At 46.6% G+C, this 23,832-nt stretch overlaps 2 protein-coding genes across 7 annotated transcripts in view; one reads left to right on the forward strand and one right to left on the reverse strand.

Moving 5' to 3' along the window:
- SPDL1 (spindle apparatus coiled-coil protein 1) overlaps positions 1–1,760 on the reverse strand; it is a 347,822-nt gene extending 346,062 nt beyond the window's left edge. Inside the window, exon 1 of one of the 5 annotated variants that reach the window (XM_030222480.1) lies at positions 1,709–1,760. The gene's annotated coding sequence lies outside the window, so the exon portion shown is untranslated. Of the gene's footprint in view, positions 1–208; positions 241–1,480; positions 1,546–1,644; positions 1,677–1,708 lie in introns of those variants that run through there. The other 4 variants (XM_030222482.1, XM_030222476.1, XM_030222477.1 and 1 more) reach the window with 4 other exon arrangements.
- Positions 1,761–2,009: 249 nt separating this feature from the next.
- Positions 2,010–23,832, forward strand: part of RAD51D (RAD51 paralog D) — a 287,517-nt gene continuing 265,694 nt past the window's right edge. Inside the window, exon 1 of one of the 2 annotated variants that reach the window (XM_030222483.1) lies at positions 2,010–2,387. In XM_030222483.1, coding sequence (XP_030078343.1) covers positions 2,258–2,387 — 130 coding nt within the window. In that variant the 5' untranslated portion in view covers positions 2,010–2,257. The remainder of the gene's footprint in view (positions 2,388–23,832) is intronic. The other variant, XM_030222485.1, reaches the window with a different exon arrangement.

Raw genomic sequence — 23,832 nt, forward strand, 5'->3', positions numbered from 1 at the left:
CAGCCTAACCAGTCACCATGTCTTCTCACCTTCTCCCACCCCCGCTGTAGCGCTGCCTCCTCTCCAGGGCCGCCGGAGTCGGGCCCAGGACAAGGCCACCCCTGGCCACCCACACCTGAGGTCGCCGCCCACCCGAGATCGCCGCCCACCTACCCGAGGTCGCCGGGCCCCCCTCCACCCGCTATCGGGCCGGGCCCTCGGAACTAACCTTAAGCCTCCTTTCACTTTGCAGCAAGCAGCGGCAGGGCAGACCTCTCCTCCTTCCTTCCGTGCCCCGCCCTCGCGGACGTTACGTCAGGCGAGGGCGGGACATGGAAGGAAGGAGTGGCCTGACCTGCTGCTGCTTGCTGCGAAGTGAAAGGAGGCTTAAGGTTAGTTCTGGGAGTGACGGAGGGCGGGCCAGGCGGTGCCGGGCCCCGGGACTTTTGTCCCCCCTGTCCCCCCCCCCTCTCGGCGGCCCTGCTCCTCTCCTGCATTTCAGTCTCCATTTCCCACCCCCGCGGCAGCACTTGCAATTTTCTATCGGTGCTGCCTGCCTGACAGATGCAGCGCGACGTCCTGCTCAGGGGCCTTCCCTCTGCTGTGCTGATTAAACTTCCTGTTTACACAGGGCAGAACGCACGGGGCAGAAGGAAGGTCCCGGAGCAGGCCGTCACGCTGCGTCTGTCAGCGCCGATGGCAAATTGCAAGCGCTGCCACAGGGGTTGGAAACGGACTCTGAAGTGCAGGAGAGGAGGCAGCGCTACGGCGGGGGTGGGAGGTGAGTATGGGCCTGAGATAAAACTGGGCAGGCCCACCCGTAGCTACACCCCTGGAACTGCCTGCAACTAAATTTAGTTGTGTGGCCCAGCGCTCAGTATTCTATAAACCACCATATAGAAATCTCAGTTTAATCTATAAAGTTCGCCTAAATGAAGGCGTACTTTATAGAATATGCTTAGGCAAATTTCATTTCAGTACTGATTTTTTTAGGCGAGATATCTCGACTCTTGTCCTACGCAAAGAAATATTTTCTTCAATTCATTTTCAATGTAGCGTCATTTTGTGCTCCCTAGTCCTTGTACTTTTGATTTTTGGAAAAAGCCTTCCAGGGCCAGAGAAATACCCATTGTATGTGAATGTAACTCACCTTGCGCTACTACTGAAAAAGGTGGGAGCAAAATCTAAATAAACAAATAAGCGATATAGTAGATGACAGTCCATCCAGTCTGCCCAACAAAATAAACTCAGAGCAAAAGGTATGATGTGATACGACCTATGTATACTTATCTGTTAAAATCTACCCAGCTGGCGCTGCCATCTAAATCACTGCTCAGTTTCTTTGGATCTATTGCTTCTAATCAGGACTCATTTGTGTTTCTCTCAAGCATTTTTTAATTTTGTGACTTTTTTTTTTCCGTCTCCACTGCCACCCTCTCCATGAAAAACTACTTCCTGATTCAGTTGGGGGGGGGGGAAGCGGGATTTCCCTCCCTCTCACCCAAGCCGCTGCCGCTTTCCTCTCTCCCTCCGTCACTGGCGCTGCAGAGAAAAAACCAGCAGCAGAGTTCAAAAAGTGTCTCTATTGCCGCGCGCAGAGAAGGCGCTGTCTCTATTGGTGCGCACTGCGCAGCCGGAACAGGAACTGACGTCAGGGGGCGGGACTGCCGCTGCCGCTTTCCTCTCTCTCCGTCACTGGCGCTGCAGAGAAAAAACCAGCAGCAGTTACCAGAGTTCAAAAAGTCTCTCTATTGCCGCGCGCAGAGAAGGCGGTGTCTCTATTGGTGCGCACTGCGCAGCCGGAACAGGAACTGACGTCAGGGGGCGGGACTGCCGCTGCCGCTGCCGCTGCCGCTGCCGCTTTCCTCTCTCCCTCCGTCACTGGCGCTGCAGAGAAAAAACCAGCAGCAGTTACCAGAGTTCAAAAAGTCTCTCTATTGCCGCGCGCAGAGAAGGCGGTGTCTCTATTGGTGCGCACTGCTCAGCCGGAACAGGAACTGACGTCAGGGGGCGGGACTGCCGCTGCCGCTGCCGCTTTCCTCTCTCCCTCCGTCACTGGCGCTGCAGAGAAAAAACCAGCAGCAGTTACCAGAGTTCAAAAAGTCTCTCTATTGCCGCGCGCAGAGAAGGCGGTGTCTCTATTGGTGCGCACTGCGCACAGCCGGAACAGGAACTGACGTCAGGGGGCGGGACTGCGACACCAATGCAAGGAGCAGAGTTGCTTAGCTTGGAGTCTGGATGTCACGAAAAGTTTAAGACAGGAGGTTTCTAAGGCGGGATGACAAACCTATACGTTGCTGTAGTCACGTTGTCGTTCTTTATTGTTAGTAGTGTATTTTTTTTTAAATTTAATCTCATATCGTATGGATGTGCACAGAGGCATCTTAATAACGGAACAGTTTTTATAGGTAAGACATTAGGAAATCTGTGAGCATTTAAATTGGGTTTTTTTTTCCCTGTGCTTAGATCAAAAGAAAAAAGATGACATGAAGGAACTTGCGCCTTTTGTTTTGTGAATTGCAGTGAATGAGAGCAGAACTACCTTCATGCAGAAGTCCAGAGTCAGTCTAAAGGTGTTAACATTGTCCAGTACACTATTAGCTGCCAATTTCATACAAAGTTAATTATGTTCAGTGGAAAATAAATACATACATAGTAACATAGTAGATGACGGCAGAAAAAGACCTGCTTGGTCCATCCAGTCTGCCCAAGACAAACTCATATGTGTATACCTTACCTTGAATTTGTACCTGTCCTTTTCAGGGCACAGACCATATAAGTCTGCCCAGCAGTATTTCCCGCCTCCCAACCACCAGTCCCGCCTCCCATCACCGGCTCTGGTACAGATTGTATAAGTCTGCCCTCCCCTATCCTCGCCTCCCAACCACCACCCCCCCCCCTTTCCGCCACCCAATTTCAGCTAAGCTTCTGAGGATCCATTCCTTCTGCACAGGATACCTCTATGCATATCCCACGCATGTTTGAACTCCGTTACCGTTTTCATCTCCACCACCTCCCACGGGAGGGCATTCTAAGCGTCTACCACCCTCTCCGTGAAAAAATACTTCCTGACATCTTTCCTGAGTCTGCCCCCCTTCAATCTCATTTTATGTCCTCTCGTTCTACCGCCTTCCCATCTCCGGAAAAGATTCGTTTGCGGATTAATACCTTTCAAATATTTGAACGTCTGTATCATATCATATCCTCCAGGGTGTACATGTTCAGGTCAGCAAGCCTCTCTTCATACGTCTTGGAACATAAATCCCATACCATTCTCGTAGCTTTTCTTTGCACCGCTTCCATTTTTTTAACATCCTTCGCAAGATACGGCCTCCAAAACTGAACACAATACTCCAGGTGGGGCCTCACCAACGTCTTATACAGGGGCATTAAAACCTCCTTTCTTCTGCTGGTCACTCCTCTCTCTATACAGCCTAGCAATCTTCTAGCTACTGCCACCGCCTTGTCGCACTGTTTCGTCGCCTTCAGGTTCTCGGATACTATCACCCCAAGATCCCTCTCCCCGTCCGTGTTTATCAGACTCTCCCCGCCTAACACATACGTCTCCCTTGGATTTCTACTCCCTAAGTGCATCACTTTGCATTTCTTCGCATTGAATTTTAATTGCCAAACGTTAGACCATTCTTCTAGCTTCTTCAGATCTTTTTTCATGTTTTCCACACCCTCCGGGGTGTCCACTCTGTTGGAAATCTTGGTGTCATCCTTAAAAAGGCAAACTTTACCTTGTAACCCTTTGGCAATGTCACTCACAAATATATTGAACAGAATCGGCCCCAGCACCGATCCCTGAGGCACTCCACTACTCACCTTTCCTTCCTCCGAGCGAACTCCATTCACCACCACCCTCTGGCGTCTGTCCGTCAACCAGTTCCTAATCCAGTTCACCACTTCGGGTCCTATCTTCAGGCCGTCTAGTTTATTTAAGAGCCTCCTGTGGGGAACCGTGTCGAAAGCCTTGCTGAAATCTAAGTAGATGACGTCCATAGCACGTCCTTGATTTAATTCTCCCGTCACCCAGTCAAAGAATTCAATGAGATTCGTTTGGTACGATTTCCCTTTGGTGAAACCATGTTGTCTCGGATCTTGCAACTTATTGGCTTCCAGGAAATTCACTATCCTTTCCTTCAGCATGGCTTCCATTACTTTTCCAATGACCGAAGTGAGGCTTACCGGCCTGTAGTTTCCAGCTTCTTCCCTATCCCCACTTTTGTGAAGAGGGACCACCTCCGCCGTTCTCCAATCCCTCGGAACCTCTCCCATCTCCAAGGATTTATTAAATAAGTCTTTAAGAGGACCCGCCAGAACCTTTCTGAGCTCCCTCAGTATTCTGGGGTGGATCCCGTCCGGCCCCATGGTTTTGTCCACCTTTAGCTTTCCAAGTTGTTGATACACACTCTCTTCCGTGAACGGCGCTCTATCCACCTCATTCTTCCCAGGATAGAGGGGATAGCAAAAAAAAACCTTAGACTGCTTGCAATGTGAACATTCCATCACTGTTTCATTATTGCTACCAAGTATTATGTATTAAGGGCATTTGCTTTAAAAATTTTGTTTTAATTTGTTTATACAGTCCTTACATGCACATGGTTTTGCATTTTAAACCCAAAGGTGAATCCTAAGGGTGGTGGAACAATGAGGTATAAATTGTGTTGTTGCTGAATTTACTTGTTTTGAACTGCTATGGGTCCTGCTGATCAGTTCATCTGCTGTCTGAAAGTTTTGAAGATAGAAATGAGAAAATAAAAATTAAGTTTTGGGTGTACTCTGTAGAAGTTGTTTACTTTTGCAGTGTGTGTATGGATGCCTGTTCTGGTGTGATAATATTTGAATAACTGTCTATACCTATGGCTATGATTTCCAAACATTAAAGGACTGACGGTGGTATGTTTTGAACTTAATTTTAATACTGAACAATAATTGTGGTGATAGTGTAGACATTTTAAAGAAGTAGAGGCTGGTGTGGTTTAACCTGTCATCGGAAATGCTTTTATAAATGTTTAAAATGTTAATTGCTGCTGCTTGTTTGTGTTACCTTGTTATAATATTAGCATAGGTCTGAAGCTATGGGTCCCTGTATTTCAGTAAAGCATAATCAAATTGAAAAACCAATTTTGAATCAAATAGAAACATTTTTTTAGTAAATCGGACAGCAATATCCCAGACACATGAGTTTTCCTCAACTCGTTCCCACTCTCTATTGGCTGCAGATATCACATCTGCCTCACTTTCAGCTGAGCTGCATGTAGACTCTGGGATTTTTTTTTTTTATTAGCTTCAGGCTAAGTGGGTACTAGGCAAAAGCAAGTAAGTAGCAACTGTTGTTTTTTTTTTTGCTATCCCCTCTATCCTGGGAAGAATTGCCCCTCTCCCATGGTGGACACAAGTCCAAATGGGCGAGGGGAGTCCTCCAGAAGGCTGTGAATATATTGACTAAACATGACCTCTTTTATCTGACTCCTGATACCCATGAATATCAGTAGGTGAATAAATATCCTATCCATACCTAATCTGGATTGAAAAGATTAAGCATTCTGCTAGTCTAATTTAAGAAGGAGAGAAGACGGGTGATAAAGATATAGATAAAAGTTTATTGATTCTTACCAACATAGTACAAGGCAATCAGGCACAGCAATCTGATTTCAGAGATAATCGGGCAGCATGCCGGGAGGAATCTGAACAGACTCCAAACTCTTCCCAATTTCATCTTCCTTATATACAATTTTTGTTCATTGAAAATTAATGCATTCTCATTGTTTCTAATGGCCACGTTGTTTATCCCAAAGTCGCTAAACCACAATCTCCAGTACCACCCCTATTTCAACAGAAAATTTCCCCACTCCAGCACCTGTCATGATGTTTTTCAGATAAACACTTTTTTCTAACTATGATTGGGTAATTCCACTCTATAACTGTCACTTCAGAGTTTCCATTTTGTTTTCTGATTCCATCTTGTTTTCACATTTCTTTGCTCTTTCATTTCCAACTCAGGCTATTCAGGTCTCAGTTCAGGCTTAAAAACTAGGCCAAACTTTTCCAGTAAGCTCCCAATTATGCTAACCATCAGAGTTTTGTAACCTGGGCTCTGTGGCTCAGCCCTCCACCATTCCAGTGGGGGGGGGGTCTCTGGCTGTATTATATCTTACTAGTAAAAAAAGCCCCGTTTCTGATGCAAATGAAACGGGGGCTAGCAAGATTTTCTTCTGTGTGCATGTGGGAGTGTGTGTGTCCCTGCCCTCTCTCCCCTCCCCCCTCTGAGTCCTTCATTGTTACAGAGAGAGCGATTTGATTTCCTGCTTTGCTGTTTTCCTTCACTGTTTGTGTTAGAGAGCGAGGGCGGGGCAGACACTCATGGGGAAACCGGATATCTCTCCCCCTTCACACTTCCGGCTGGAGGCTTCATAGAACGTTGGTGTTGTCTTTTATATATAGAGATTATTCCCCTCTTGTCACCCCACCTGTTGGGGTGACATAAAGCTAGTTTGTCACCATCTATTCCAGAAGGTGTCAAATTATCACAGGGGAGAATACTCCATATTCTTGCCTCTATCTTTCGGGGGAAAATACGGTAAAGCAGTGGTTCGGCGAGTTTGGAATACAACTATAAGTTAAGCTATATGTATGCAAAAGATTTAATAACAGAAAACTTAATAATAGATATATTTCAGTCATTGTAACTAATTCATTTCCTTAAGCAAATCATATGATTATATACTTCTTATCCAAACTATGCATTGATTATATGCTGATTATCTAAGCTATGTATTGATTATATATCGATAAGCTGTGTGTTAAATATAGAGTAACTATTGCTTATGATTATTATTCTGTATTAGCACAAGTTATGTCCCATGTGTAACATTCCGCTAAATAGTGCTGGGTACTTCTACTGGCTCTCGTGCATTTGCATAGCGTTTGGTCCACCGCATGGGGAGATAATCTAACGTATTCTCTCTAGTGGTGTTAGGGAGTAGGTTTTCATACATGACATATTGTCTTGCAGGCTCTTTCTTGCTTATAGCAGTTTCAATTAAGCGTTCTACTAATCCTCTAGCACATGGGATTATACAACATCCAACTAACACAAATATAGCAACCACTACTATGATGATGGTGGTTGCTGCTGAGATGATAAATATCTTCCATTTACCAAAAGCTTTATCCATCCAACTTGTCCAGGATGTATCAACGCCAGAGTTCTCAGTAAGTTCTTCAGAAAGCGAGGTGAGACCCTCCAGAGCTCTGGTGATTGATCCATCTGGAGCCATATTATTGGGGATAAAGGTACAACACTGGGTACCTATCTTTTTACCCACCCCGCCCTCCGCTGCCAGAAGCTGGTCAAGTGCTAGTCGGTTCTCAAGTGTCATTCTACTGGTGGCATCTAACTGGGCTGCTATTCCCTTGATAGCATCCCTAGTGTAATTCACAAATCTTTGTTGGTTGTAATAGATGTAATTTATCCAATCTATGTTTTTGTTTATAGTAGACCACCAAAAGAAAACTGACTCAAATCCTGCGGCAATTTGGTTGCGCGCATTGAATTAATCTGGCACCCCTCTTGGAACACCAATAGCATCTATGTACACCCGGTCATCAAAAGAACCAGAGGGTAAGGTGCTCCGTTTTATTCTGGAGGGAGTTTGAGGACACAAAGAGGCAATAATGAGTGGAATAACCAACTTCACCAATGCACATCTCCCTTTCCACTTGAGACTCAAAGTCTGGTAAAGGGAGTTAGTCCCGCAATACCACCATACATCATCTCTGGGATGAGTAAAACTGGTGAAATGTACCAATTCAAAACTATTTTCCAGAGTAGCATTACAGTTGGTCAGATTGCCCACAAATTTTGGATTACATTTTGGGTTTCTACCTATGCAGGTTGGGAATACCAATTTTGGATCTGGTTTTCTGAATGCAGGTGGGATTCCCAACCTAAATGGTATTTCAGGATACTGCTTACCCAGGGCTAGGCAGGATTTGTTGTCAGACACATTACCCTGAAATAATCGTAGCATACATTTGAAACCCTCTGGATGATTGTTAGATGCAGTGGGAAAGGGACCACTATGGGTTCTAACCGGGCCTCTGCACAAAAGTAACAATTAGATACATTCAAACTAGCTGTGGTATAGTGAGCCCATTCTAACCATAGGTTATGTTCACCAAATCCTGTTTCTATCATAGCCAACTCTTTGGTATTATCTACTTGATGGACCTGGAAAGGAATTACCATCTTGGGGGCCTTCGTGGGCATCAGAGGGTTTGGGGGATTTGGGGTCGTTCTTAGAGGAGGCACAATTTGTATGGTGGCCATTGGATCTCTTCCCGTGGCATCCAATCCCAGTGTATAGGCTCGGTAGGTAGCCGAGGTCACCCCTCTGAACGTAATTGCAATCGGGTTGCACTGATTTATTTGACAGTTGGGTGGTGGTCGTGTTCTCATTATTGAGATGGTCTTTACAAAAGAATCTGGGGGCTGCGGTTCCCAATTTCCCGCATACCATCGTACCTTTGACCAGCTGTCACAGGTGGAGGAGGTACACATGTAAATATTGAATGCCGAATAGTATTGTTGGTAAGTCACCTCTCCACACCTGGTGTAAGCACAAAAGTCAAAGGTAAGGACAACTGTTTCATTAGTTGGGGCTAAATGTATCTTGTAACTGATCCTTTCGGGCCCCATGATCTGTGCTTCCAAAGGGAGTGGGGCAAGGATTAAAAAGCATAACAAAAAAACAAGAGTGGTCATGTTGATTATGATTGTAAAACCAATAATATCAGGGTTGAAGGAATGGCAACTGGCGAATGGTAAATAGCATGAGTACCAGGATTAACCCTGAGGTTACAGCAATAACAGAAATCACAAAGAGAACTATTCCCAAACAAAATAGGTATGGGTACAACATTAGGTGTTGGTGTATTCAGGGTAAACTCTAATGGCTCCTGTTGGGAAAAGATTGTATATTTCTAATGGCCTTCCTCTTACTTCCCTGATAAATAACCAAGGTCTCCAACTGGTATTAAGTACGTTATAGGTTATCACCCAGAAATCAACCACCTCACAATTGTCAGGCCTAACTAGAGGTATGTCTGTCTGCTCGATTTGCAGAGCTATACTTCCTCCAAACAAGGAAAGGGTGTAAATACAATTTCGCCCTGGACCAATTGTCAAGGGATCAAGCAATGGCTCACACAATATCTGAAATCAGGTCAATGGATCCCAGCTGGGGTCGTCTTCCGGGGCCGGATCCCAATGGGGATGCCTTACATAGTAACATAGTAGATGACGGCAGAAAAAGACCTGCACGGTCCATCCAGTCTGCCCAACAAGATAACTCATATGTGCTACTTTTTGTGTATACCCTACTTTGATTTGTACCTGTGCTATTCAGGGCACAGACCGTATAAGTCTGCCCAGCACTATCCCCGCCTCCCAACCACCAGCCCTGCCTCCCAACCACTGGCTCTGGCACAGACCGTATAAGTCTGCCCAGCTCTATCCTCGCCTCCCAACCACTGGCTCTGGCACAGACCATACAAGTCTGCCCAGCACTATCCCCACCTCCCTACCACCAGCCCCACCTCCCGATCTTGACTAAGCTCCTGAGGATCCATTCCTTCAGCATAGGATTCCTTTATGCTTATCCCACGCATGTTTGAATTCCATTACCATTTTCATTTCCACCACCTCCCGCGGGAGGGCATTCCAAGCATCCACTACTCTCTCCGTGAAAAAATACTTCCTGACATTTTTTTTTTAGTCTGCCCCCCTTCAATCTCATTTCATGTCCTCTCATTCTACCATCTTCCCATCTCCGGAAAAGGTTCGTTTGCGGATTAATACCTTTCAAATATTTGAACGTCTGTATCATATCACCCCTGTTTCTCCTTTCCTCCAGAGTATACATATTTAGTTCAGCAAGTCTCTCCTCATATGTCTTGTAACGCAAATCCCATACCATTCTCGTAGCTTTTCTACGAGAAAAGGGCAGAGTCCCTAAAACTCAGTTCATCTACACTATCCCCGAGATTAAAACTTACACTATCCCAATCCCACAAGTCCGAGAATGAAAGACCCCACACAGGTGATGGAGAGAATTCAAGCGGGGGCGATGAGTGAGGAGAAGAGTTTTGGTCACTATCTGCTCCTTCAGATGCAGACATGTACTTCCACCACTAGGCAACAGTATAACCTGGGTGAAGGCGCATGGCTGCAAAAGACCCTCTACCGTCAGGAGAAATACAATACTTCTCTATGGGTCTGTTCCCAATTTGCCTTAGAGCCAGGGGAGCCACCCAGTGCAATAAAGTCTGTAGGTTACTATCCAAAATACAACCTCTTCCCCAGTCTCAGGTCTAATCAACGGATAGTGGTTCTTGATACCTTGACTAATCCTGCATCACATAATACAGGAAAAATATCTTGTGTAATTGTGGCAGGACCTGTACTGGTTGTTTCTAGCAAAGGTTGGCACAAGATGTGATACCTATCTGTCGGGTTCCACAAGGAATTGTCGTCGGGCGCAGGATCCCAGAGTTCAAAAATGCTGGGCTCAGGGCTTGGTAGGCTCATATAGAACCAGCTGTTGGTGGAAATATAGGAACCAAATGAAGACAAAAATTATTGAAAGGGTAAGGCAAAGGGCAGATAGGATGAGTTCAATCAAATCGTCCCAAGGGGTTGGTTGGAGGGGATACCTCACTGGATTAACCATAAATGATGACTAATCAGCGAGGTGGTCGCCGGGGGGGGGGGGGAGGAATGTGTGGATGGAGTGGAGGTTTGTACTTCTGGATACTGGGTGGTCAAAGCAAGGTTAGAGTTAGGGCTAGAGTCACTATCAGGCACCCTAAGATGATTGGGAGGGGTGGGTGGAAGCTTAAACACGGTAGTGTTTCCAGGAGTTGGGACAATAGTACCTGAGCTGCTACTAATATGGGGAGGTTCTGTGGGGTGCAAAGTACGACCATCAGCAGGTGTAGAATTAGTCTCAGAATTCTCAACTGTCAATGAGTAATTACCAGTCGGAAATTCAGTCTCAGTATGGTTACCTGCGGACAGAGTGGGATTGGCAGTCGAGATGATCCTAGACTCTGTAAAGGTGTGGGGAGGTGGAGTACCTGCTGGTGTACCACTTAGGGCAGTGGGTGTAGGGTGTATTTCAAACCTTGTGGACACTTCAGGGGTGTGTCTTATAGCAGTAGAGTTTTCAGCTGGCAAGGGTAAGTTACCAGATGAAAAAGCACTGACTGTATGATCACTGGCAATGGGACTGTAAACTCTAGCAGGGGGAAGTCCAAACAATGCAGTGAAAAGTAATGCAAGACCCAGGCACAGTATAAAAAGGTACACGTCCAAAGATGAACAACTGTGGAGATGGGCAGCAAAAATAAAGGGAGTATGCGTGCACCACCGTGGTGGAATGCAGGGAAGAAATGCTAGTGGGCTTGTAAACGCAAACGGTTCTGTGCATAATACCTAGAGCTGGAAGAAAAGATTGCAACAACTCGTTAACAAAATGTGTACCATTATCAGTAGTAATCTTACCAGGAATGCCAAATCTGGGGATGATTTCATTACAAAGAGTCTGTGCCATGACTTGGGCCGTTTCTCTAGAGCAGGGGAAAGCTTCCACCCACCTGGAGAAAGCGTCCACACAGACCAGCAGATACCGGTTTCCACGGACAGGAATCTGCATGTCGGTGAAGTCAACATACCAATGCTGGCCAGGTCCTTGGACAACAGGCAAGTGACCAGCAGGAATAGCGGGTCCCCGCTTTGGAGTATACAGAAAACATTTGTAGCAATTATGAACAACAGTGTGGCACATTGGTAACATCTGAGGTGCCCAATGCCTGGGAGAAAGTTGATCATACAATGTTTTGGCATTGAAATGTAAAGGGTAATGGAGTGCATGCAACAGAAGGGATAAAACATACTGTGAAACACATAATTGGCCATTAGGATGGGTCCAAATACCGTTGGTATTCAGGAAACAACCGGATTGTTTCCATAAGTTGAGCTCAGTTTGGGTGAGACAGGACATTAATGTAGTGGAAAAATCAGAGACAAGCGAATCAGAAGTAGAGGCAGCGGAAGGTAAGGGACAGACAGGCGAAGGTGTGTCCAAGGGTGAAAGAGGAGGAGTGAGGTCAAGGGGATTATGAACAGAAGGAGGCGATGTATCTGACTTGTCAGAGGGCGTAGATGGGGACGTGTCCAAGGGCGGTGATGGAGGATGAACGTGGAGGGAGGCAGGGGACGTAACCACTGGAAACGACATCATCGCGTCGGCAATTGGAGCAGAGGAAGGAGCAGGCACGGATGTTACTTCACGAGCCAGCTCATCCACAGCATGGTTTCCATTGATGGCAAAAGAAAACACGGTCTCCTGATGGGCTTTAATCCAGGAGACGCTAGTGCGGAGGCCTTTCTGATGACGCTGCTCAAGGGCCTCAAAAAGTGCTGTCCAAAGAGGTAAGTGGCTTAAGGGCTGACCCGTAGAGGAAATCAGGCCCCTCTGGTTCCATTTGCGGATATGTGAATGAAGGGAAGAAAAAACATAATCAGAGTCTGTAACAATACTCAAATCGGAGTGCAGGGCTTTAAATTGTAAAACATACAGAACGGCAGCAAGTTCTGCAGTTTGAGCGGTAAATGTGTCGGGCAGTCTGAATTGTACAGGATCAATAATATCTTCTTCCGGTGTATACCGGAGGGCCGCAAAACCTACGACACCATTTTGGAACGAGCCATCTGTAAACCAAGTTTCGCCATCCTGCAAAATTTCGCAGTGGATATGGAGAGACTCAGGAACAGACAATTGGGTAGTGCACTGATGTGGGAAGATAGAATTCAGGGCGGTGTCATGTAACATGTTCTGTGTAATAGCATAGGATCAAGGCGTTGAAGATCAGTTAATGTTAGAGGATGGATGGAATGAACTACACTGAATAAAAGCACTTGATACTTTTGCAAACGAGAGACGGTCATGTGACTGATTTGCTTGTCCAACAAATATTTAACATCATGGGAAGTGTGTAAAATAACCAGAAGATGTGGGATGTAACTATAGAGTTTGGTGACGGCTGTACTAGCGGCCACCAGACCCTTCTCGCAAGTGGCAAAGGCTCTTTCAACTGGAGAAAAAGTACCAGAGAGGTATCCACATGTTATATCTTCATGTTGTTGTGTAATTAAGCAAGACCATGTGTCTTCAGTGTGCACAACCCACAAGTACACATCTTGGGACACATCAATCGTAGCTAATGGTGATGAAAGCATTACGTCCTTCACTACGGACATAAGATCTTTAGTTTCCTGAACGGTGAAGTGTAAAGGCTCATGTTTTACTTTCCGTTTCCCTTGTAGTCTAGAGTAAAATGGTTTTGTTCTAGCCGAATAATCTGGTATCCAGAGACGGCAGAAATTCAACATATCCAACACTGCCCTGAGGTCGGATACCGTGGTGGGCATGCGCAAAGATGAAACATGTTGCAGCGTATCGGGACCTAGGCCCTTCTCGCGGGGACCAATCTGATGGCCAAGGAAGGTAACATGGGTCTGCGCAACTTTTAATTTCTTTCGATTAACTTTGTAGCCCTTAGTGGCCAAGAAACCAAGAAAATCACAGGTGACCTGGACAGAGGTATCAAAATCAGGGCATGTGATTAACATGTCATCCACATATTGAACAATGGAAGTGTGGGAGGGTAAAACATACCTGTCCTGTTTAAATTCACGTATGTGTTCAGCGAGAGTTTGGGAGAATATAGTGGGACTGTCAGTAAAACCCTGAGGGAGGCGAGTCCACTGATAGGTGGTATTATCAAACTGGAAAGCCGTAAGAGGCCGGCTTTCGGGGTCAAGCTTAATAGAAAAGAAGACATTGGACAGATCAATGGTAGAATGGTACTTCTGCAGGGTGATGCTATTAAGGAGTGTGGTCGGATTTTCGACGTTCAGAAAGATAGGCAGCATGATATCATTTAACGCTCGAAGATCTTGAACTATTCGCCAGCTTCCTGCCTCCTTTTTTCTTGACGGGAAACAAAGGGGTGTTAAATGGGGAGTGGCATTTTTCTATAATGCCTTGCTTGTAACAGTGAATTAATTTGTTCTTGAGCGCCAGCAATGACTTCAGGTTTCAATGGATATTGTCCGACCTTGGGGCCTGTACATTTAGGCAACAGCTGAATATGATGGGAATGGCCAATTACCTCACCATAAGGTGAATCAGGGGTGGCCCAAAGGAAACCTGGCAGGTCATTTAAGGCGTCATTGATTTGTTTATCGACCATAGCGGTGACCGCCATCATCAGTGAGGTGTTTTCATTGGGGCTGGATGTGTCAAAATGGATCTCAAAATGAAATTGGGTTAGGAGATCTCGACCTAACAAATTGACAGGGCAGAGGGGAGCATACAACAGTGGGGCAAGAAGCTCCTTGTCAGCATACCTGATGGGTAATGGCTCCAATAATGGGGTATCCGTTGGAACTCCATCAGAGCCTGCGGTAGTAACGTTTTCTGAAGATCTTTTGAGACACTTTTCCAATTTGTGAGGAACATGGGCCAATACTGAACGAGAAGTGCCTGTATCAATTAAGAATGGGACAGGAACATCACAAATGAGCAATGTAATCATGGGGTCATCTAGGCCGGCTTTAGTATGGACTAAGCCTAGTCACTGCGGAGGGCGTTGATCAGGGTTCCAAAGAGAACGCCTGGCGATCGGGGGGAGGTTGGCGTCTCTCATTTCGTGGAAAAGGCGGTTGGGGGCAATCTGACGCAAAATGGCCGCAATTACGACATCGGAAACATTCGATACTGGCATAGCGATTGGGACTAGGTCGAGAGCGATAGTTCCTAGGGCGCCGAGTATTGTCAGAAGAGCCTCCCTGTGGGCCTCGCCGAGGTTGCCTTCCCCGGGAATCGGGAAAGTCGTTTCTACGGTCTGAGCGGTAAGGTCGGATACCTTGGTCTCTGGTATTGTTGTCATAACGACGATCAGCATACATAACAATAGTAGGGGAAGTAATATCAGGGGGATCACGGGAATAATTTTTATCTTTGCATAGTTCCCTCCAGAGATTGCGTAACTCGGGGGAGCTGGCGCCATGGGGAACTAGAGGAGTCCCACGAGCTGGAGTTAGCCTCAGGGGTGGTAGGCGAGGAAGAACTATCTGTAGGGGGTATCATCAGACGGGGATGGGGTGGAATTCTTGGATTGTTTTTCAGCAATCTTTAACATAGTGAGATGCCTAGTTGATGCCTGATCCTGACACACAACACTCTGCTGGTCTTTAATGAGCTTCCTACAATGGTGAAGGACATGTTCTCGAATTTCAGGCCATTTCTTAAGTTGGAGGCCTACTGTATTATCTAGGTTTTTTCTGACCCCAGAGGGTAAGGTTTCTTTAAGTAAGTGGTAAAATACAGGAAGGGCATTGTCAGAGTCAAATTTTTCCTCAGTCTCTTCCCGAAAGAGCTGTTGCATCCTAATTAAATAAGTCTCAATGGGTTCGGACCCAGCCTTCCACCTTTGGGAGGTGAGGACAGAGAAATCTTTCTGGGCCGGAAATGTGGAGCGTATCTCCTGAAACAGTTTGGTTTCAATTTCCGTTAGGGGATTACCATCGTACTGACTGTCAGTCACAAATTTGGCATAACCCGCTTGTGCAAATAAATCAGTAATGCTTGCATGGGCGGTTCTTCCCAAAAAGCCTTTATGTCTCCTACAGATAGGGTGGTGCCTAATGTAATCTCCTTCAGATTGAGTATCCACTTGTTACCACCCTTGGCGACATCAGGAATTGTAGAACAAGGCCATTCAGTTCAGTGGTGGACAAGGGGGTATACTCGGTGTGGGGAACCCCTGCAGACATTCGGTTCATTAAGGGCAGGAGTTTAGTGGCGGGTCGGCATATACACATTAACAGAGGCAGAGCTCAGTTCTGAGTTCTCCCATTTCGGATGACTGCAAGCTGGTGGTGGTCCAAGGCTCTAAACGTAGGGGATTTTGAGCACCCACAGAGCCTGAGCCTATTTTTTCCACAGATAATCTCATTACTTACACAGAACAACTATTACCAAAGAAATATTTCTAGTTTTAACAGACCATAGGTCTGACCCAAGATGATACTTTCTATTCATCTAGACATTCATCTCAAAGATATTTTTACACATTTTCATTATATCTTGATAAGGATAATGATGATAAAGTACTCTTTGCTATATGGATGTCAATACCAAACGTATTATAATGCCTCTGCATCGCTCCACGGTGCGACCTCAACTTGAGTGTTGTGTTCAATTCTGGTTGCCGTATCTCAAAAAAGATATAGCGGAATTAGAAAAGGTTCAAAGAGCGATCAAAATGATAGAGGGGATGGAAGTGCTGTCATATGAAGAAAGGCTAAAGAGGTTAGTGCTCTTCAGCTTGGAAAGGAGATGGCTAAGGGGAGATATGGTTGAGGTCTACAAAATCCTGAGTGGTATGGAGCGGGTGGAGGTAAATTGATTTTCACTCATTCAAAAAGTACAAAGACCAGGGGACACTCAATGAAATAGCATGGAAATACATTTAAAACAAATAAGAGGAAATATTTTTCACTCAAAGAGTAAGTTAAGCTCTGGAACTCATTGCTGGAGAATATGGTAAGGTAAAATTTAGTTCTTACCTGATAAAAACATTTATCCGTTAATCCCAAAAGATCAATTCAGAGACTTGTGGGTTATGTCCCTGTGCCAGCAGCTGGAGATAGAGAGAACTTCTGAGGTTCACTATATGTGGTCATGTGCAGCCACCTAAACCTCTATTGTCGTTTCCAAAGCAGTGTGAACAAGCAAACCATTAAAATACAAAAAAACTTTCCTGCCTCTTTATAACTTTTACATCAGCAGCTACCGCAGGAGGAAATACATGCAGCTCATAGCGAATAATGAGATCCTTCCACATGGATCCGACAATGCAACAGTAACTAAAAGCTGCAAACGCATAAACTGCAACAGATCAAAAAACACACTGAGAAACAAATACACAGGGCGGGCATCTGGATTGATCTGTTGGGACTAATAGAAAATTATCAGGTAAAAACTGGCTTCTGTCATTTTGGCCTTGGCTTTGCAAGGTGACTACAAAAAACTCCACCGGGGGTCTGAAGAATTCCAGTTTGTATCTGTCTCTGATAACCTCCAAGACCCATTCTTCTGAAGTTACCCTGGTCCATTCCCCCAGAAAGCGGGACAGCCACCCCCTATCACCAGCGAGGAATGGACCAGGGGCCCATCATTGGGATCGTGCAGCCACTGCTGGTCCAGTGGAAGAGCCGCCTGAGAGACGCTCCCCTTGAAAGGGCTGTTGTTTTGGATGGAAACGAGGCTTCAAAAAAGTGCCAGAATGTCCAGGACGCAGTCGCGTACCAAGGTGGGGGCAGTCCGCCCCGGGTGCATGCCGTTGGGGGGTGCCGCGGTGCGTGCCTGTCAGCTGAGTTAGCTAACGTCACTGCAGCTCCCTCTGCCCCGGAACAGGTTACTTCCTGTTCCGGCCGGGGCAGAGGGAGCTGCAGCGAAGTCAGCAAACTCAGCTGACAGGCGCGCGCTGCGGCACCCCCCCCCCCAGCGGCGTGCACCTGGGGGGGGTGTCATTTCGCCGGGGGGAGGGCGCATCGGCGATCCGCCCCGGGTGTCATGCAGGCTAGGATCGCCACTGCCGGGACGATAATGCCATGCTTTCCGGAACTGGGTGGACCTCGTGCAAAAGCCAGGCTTGGCCTTATCCTCATGCAAATGCAGACCTTTATGTCCCCCTGGTCTTTCACAACTTCTCCAGGTCATCTCCAAAAAGCTACTCTAAATGGTAACCGCACCAGGTAAGACTTGGCCACTGTATCAGCAGCCCAATACCACAGCCAAAGCCAACGACGAGCTGTAACCGCCAGTGAAACCTCCTTAGCTGAAGCCCGAAGCAGGTCATACAGAAGATCCACCAAATATGCAAGCCCAGCCTCTAGATAGGGTAACTGACCAGATCTTCTGCTGAGGCCGCCTTCTGAACCCAAGAAAGGCACACCCGGGCCACGGACGCCTGCAGGCATAGGGCCGTCACCTCAAAGGACATTTTAAAGGAAGTCTCCAATATCCGATCCTGGGGATCCTTCAGGGCCGTGCCGCCCTCCACCGGCAAGGTAGTCTTCTTAGTGACCGCCATAATTAAGGAATCCACCATGGGTAACCGTAAGGACTCCATTTTCCCGCCGGTAGCAAATAGACATAGCTTTCACCACACATAACCCAGAGAATCCAGTATATCCCATTGCATCACAATTAGGACCTTCATAGCCTCATCAGTGTGAAATGTTCTGGGTGGCCGCTTGGTCCCTGATACAATAGATGGAGCGGCAGAGGCCACAGCTGAAGAATTCAGAGGGGAGATGTTCAAGACTTCCAAAGCCCAAATAATGAGAGCAGGAAGCTCTTCTTAGCAAAACAGATGTGCCACCGTGGAATCATCACCCCATCCAGCAGCAGCTCCCACTCTTCTAGAGAATGACAGGACTAGTTGGGACCTGCAAGAAAACTGGTCCTCATCCACATCAGAGACCACAGAGGCCTACATAAGTAATGCCACACTGGGAAAGACCAAGGGTCCATCGAGCCCAGCATCCTGTCCACGACAGCGGCCAATCCAGGCCCAGGGCACCTAGCAAGCTTCCCAAACGTACAAACATTCTATACATGTTATTCCTGGAATTGTGGGTTTTTCCCAAGTCCATTTAGTAGTGGTTTATGGACTTGTCCTTTAGGAAACCATCTAACCCCTTTTTAAACTCTGCTAAGTTAACCGCCTTCACCACGTTCTCCGGCAACGAATTCTAGAGTTTAATTATGCGTTGGGTGAAGAAATATTTTCTCCGGTTTGTTTTAAATTTACTACACTGTAGTTTCATCGCATGCCCCCTAGTCCTAGTATTTTTGGAAAGCATGAACAGACGCTTCACATCCACCTGTTCCATTCCACTCATTATTTTATATACCTCTATCATGTCTCTCCTCAGCCGTCTCTTCTCCAAGCTGAAAAGCCCTAGCCTCCTTAGTCTTTCTTCATAGGGAAGTCGTCCCATCCCTACTATCATTTTAGTCGCCCTTCGCTGCACCTTTTCCAATTCTACTATATCTTTCTTGAGATGCGGCGACCAGAATTGAACACAATACTCAAGGTGGGGTTGCACCATGGAGTGATACTACGGCATTATAACATCCTCACACCTGTTTTCCATACCTTTCCTAATAATACCCAACATTCTATTCGCTTTCCGAGCCGCAGCAGCACACTGAGCAGAAGGTTTCAGTGTATTATCGACGACGACGACGACGACACCCAGATCCCTTTTTTGGTCCGTAACTCCTAACGTGGAACCTTGCATGACGTAGCTATAATTCGGGTTCTTTTTTCCCCACATGCATCACCTTGCACTTGCTCACATTAAACGTCATCTGCCATTTAGCCGCCCAGTCTCCCAGTCTCGTATGGTCCTCTTGTAATTTTTCACAATCCTGTCGCAAGTTAATGACTTTGAATAACTTTGTGTAACTCCAGGTGCTGCGGGACCTTCACCTGCGAACGCTTGGTCAACAGTGGTGGCGGGAGGGCCAGGGCTCTCTGATGATCCAGAGCTATAGTAGGAGTTTGCCCTCCCATCCGCTTCAACAAAAATGCCTTATGCATTAACAAAACAAACTCAGGTGAGAAGAGGATATCCTCCATTCCCAAATCCCTGTCAGCACCCTGGAGAAGATTAAGGTCAGACATCTGCAGACAGGTTGCAAGCACCACCATGCGTGAGGGAGGAGAAAACATAGCACCTGACAAAGGGTGCGAAACAGGAAGGCTGGTGGCTGCCGCCAAAACCAGCTGAGCAAGATTCCCCTCTGTCGGGACTTCAGTTCCCGTCGACACAGGGAAGCTAAGAAAATGGTGTCCACTGAAGGCCATGAAGATAAAAGGCCAGAGGCACCCGCCAATACCGGCTCCAATGCTAGCACACACTCCCCCGCCTCCATGCTTACCCCGCTGACTGACGGCAGAGAGGTCTTCGTGGGAACGCATCTAGCTCAAGACCCTTACCCTGCTCTCTGGCTCCCACACCGACAGCAGCTCTTCACTGTCTCTGAAGGTGCCCCCATGACGTGGCGTCCGGGTCACACCGAAGCCCCCCTGACATGCGCTCGCAGCTGCTCCAAAATGGAGCTTTTTTTTTTTTACACTACTGCACTGCCAGAACTCGTGGATTTTTTGTTTTGTTTTGTTTTTTTAAACCATTGGCTGGAGGCAGGAGAGAACAGCAGAGCCCTCAGCAACTTCAGGTAAGCACCGGGGGCCAGTGGGGGGAGGATAGGGAGGGACCCTTACCGTTCAGTGAATCCAGACTGCCCCAATTTGACTGCCCCTATCGGACCGATCGTTCACTTGTCTATTAGATTGTAAGCTCTTTGAGCAGGGACTGTCTCTCTTTGGTAAATTGTACAGCGCTGTGTAATCCTAGTAGCGCTCTAGAAATGTTAAGTAGTAGTAGTAGTACCTGTCACCAGCAGATGTACCTTTCTCACCACGCAGGGAGACCTTAACCCTAAGAAATGCTCAACTCAGCCCGGGGGACGGGCCAGGACCCTATCAATGTAGAGCTGCTAGGTAAGAGTGAATTCTGAGGTTTAGGTGGCTGCACATGACCACATTATAGTGAACCTCAGAATTTCTCTCTGTCTCCACCTGCTGGCAGAAGGACATAACCCACAAGTCTCTGGATCTGTGGGACACTATGAGGCATATTTTCAAAGCACTTAGCCTTCCAAAGTTCCATAGAAACCTATGGAACTTTGGAAGGCTAAGTGCTTTGAAAATATGCCTCTATGGATAACCCACAAGTCTCTGGAGTGATCTGTGGGACGCTATGGAACAGCGGTTAGTGTATCTTGATTTTAAAAAGGTTTGGACAAATTCCTGGAGGAAAAGTCCATAGTCTGTTATTGAGATGGGCATGGGGAAGCATTGCTTACCCTGGGATTGGTAGTATGGAGTGTTGCCACGATTTGGGTTTCTGCCAGGTACTTGTGACCTGGCTTGGCCACTGTTTGGAAAACAGGATACTGGGCTAGGTGGACCATTGGTCTGACCCAGTATGGCTACTCTTATGTTCTTATGTAAGGTAGTCATTCTCTCTTTTCTGCTTTGTTAGGCATATACTGAATCTAGGGTCACATGGCCAGGGCTCTTACTGGTTCTGTAGAGTCAGATCTTCTCAGTCTCCACCTGGTGGAAGGAGTATATAACCCATCAGTCCAATCATGGGCCAGTCCGGAGGGACTAAAGAAAAGCAAATTAGCAGGTAAGACCTAATTTCTCCATATAGCTCATCTAGGGCCCACGTTAGGGTAAATGGGGGTTACTTGGACTGTTTACCACTGGCTAGGGGTACCCATCAGGGGATGCCCCTTATCACCTCTTTTGTTTGCTATAGTTGTAAAGCCCCTAACAGCTTTTATTCATCAGTGTACCGAAATTCATGGGGTCCCTGTGGGGTGGGAAGAGTTTATTTTTTTTTATTTTTCAATTTGTTTATTGGGTTTCAAATATACATAACAATGTTACATTGCCCCTAAACATCTTAATCCTATCAAGAAACTCATCTACCCCTACCTAAAACACAAGTTAACTGGCTAAATGAAAGCATTGCTTACACTACTATAGTCCATTCCAGGTCTTGCCATGAGTTACTTGCATCTTGGCCGTTTGTTGTCCTTCCTGCTAACCTAGAAAACCCCCCTCCCTATCCCCTGCCCACCCCCGCCCAGGGAAAGTCTCTCAGAGAATTCACTTCTCATGTCCAAATGTCCGGCTTACATGTTCAGGATGCGCCCGCTGCCCCCTGAGGGAATGGTCTGCCAAAATGGCGTCCAAATCTTATGGAAGTCTTTCTCCGTAAATTTCCGGTCCCCTTCGCAGTCTGCCATTTTCTTTTCGAATCTCATGTACTCTATCATCAGGCAACGCCATTGCTGCAAAGTTGGCACTTTATTTGTAATCCATTCTGTGAGAATTAACTTTTTCCCTACTAATGTAGCCCTATGAGTAAAGCTTTTGAAGCCCCTTGGAACAGGACACACTAGTATCGGCCGCCCGAACAACGTCTGGGGACCGTTCTTCCAAGTTGCCTCCCACATCTTGGATGTCGACTGTGTGAGGGAGTTCCAGAATCTTTGGATACCAGGGCATGCCCAGAACATATGGCCAAGTGTCGCTCCCTCTGCTCCACATTTTGGGCAAGCGCCATCTGGGGAAATTCCCATATGGAATGCCCGTCTTGGGGGGGATATATGTTCTCATTACTAGTCTGTATTCCATTTCACTGTACATGACCATCTTGGATGAGTTGTGTATCTTGTATATAAACTCTTGCATGTCTCTTGATGTCAAATTTGTGCCCAAGTCTTTGTTCCATTTCTTGGACAGAGTCTCATAATCGGGTTCTACCGCCATATCTCTGAGGTGTCGATGGTGCATTGTCAGAGATACTCTGTCCTGAGATTGTAGAGAATAGGCTGGCGATAATTCTTCCTGCACATCCTCCGTAAGACACTCCCATGGCAGACTTTTAATATAATGCCTCAACTGCCAGTAGTGGAAGCGATCTGCTGAATGGAGGGAAAATTGTGCCTGCAGGTCCTCAAATGATCTTGGTTGCCCTTCTGCAGTTAAAGCTTGGTATAGGTACACAAGGCCTTTACCCTTCCACCTGCGGAAAACTCCGTGGATAGTACCTGGCGGAAAGGCCGGATTATCACAAATAGCCAAAAAGGGGGTGACCTTACTCTTGAAGTGGTGATATCTGCAGACCCACCTCCACACTGCTCGTGCTGTAGGCAATATATGTGATTGTTGCAAGACCTGGGGGACAGGTCCACCTCCCATGTGCAGCAGGTAACTAAAATGCGTTCCTTGAGTTAAAGTCGTCTCCAATGGAGTGTCCGAGAAATCTGAGGTTGCTCTATACCAGTCCGAGATATGTCGCATGCCACTGACTATGGTGAGGCATCTCATACTTAGCAGGCCCAGGCCCCCAAATTCTCGTGGGATTTGCAATATTGCAATTGAAAGTCTGGCTTTGCGCCCTCTCCACAGAAATCTCTGTATAAGTTTATTTAGACGTTTTTCATCAGCTTGTTTGAGAAAAAGTGGGAGGGTCTGGAACGTATGCATCCATTTGGGCGCAATCAGCATGTTATAAGCTGCAATGCGACCCATTAAAGACAGTGGAAAATTCTCCCAGAGCCGTAGTCTAGTGCGGGTTGTCTCGAACAAAGGTTCCACATTCTCCTGATACAACCGTGTCAAGTTCTGCGGGATGGTGGTACCCAGGTATCTTATCTTGTCATCTGCCCTTGTCAGAGGGCTAGCTACTCCCGGCTGCGCTTTATCGGGATATACTTCCATGACCAAGGACTTTTTGATGTTTAGAGTGAAGCCTGAGAGTTCACCAAATTCCTGTATGAGCTGCAACATATGATTTAAGGAATCTAGTGGGCGCACGGTCACAATCAGCAAGTCGTCTGCAAATGCTAGAGTTTTAATAACTGCGCTCTCCACCCCCACCCCAGGAATTTTGTCTGTTTTCTTTAAAGCCCTCAGTAAGGGTTCCAGGGATAGTATGAACAGGGACATAGGGCAGCCCTGTCTGGTACCTCTGGAAATTTCAAAAAGCTGGGTGCTCACTCCGTTCACTAGCACTAAAGCCTTCGGCTCCGTGTACAGAGCAGCTATCGCGTTGTAAAA

The sequence above is a fragment of the Microcaecilia unicolor genome, chromosome 13 (genome assembly GCF_901765095.1).
Source record: "Microcaecilia unicolor chromosome 13, aMicUni1.1, whole genome shotgun sequence".
Classification (NCBI taxonomy): Eukaryota; Metazoa; Chordata; class Amphibia; order Gymnophiona; family Siphonopidae; genus Microcaecilia; species Microcaecilia unicolor.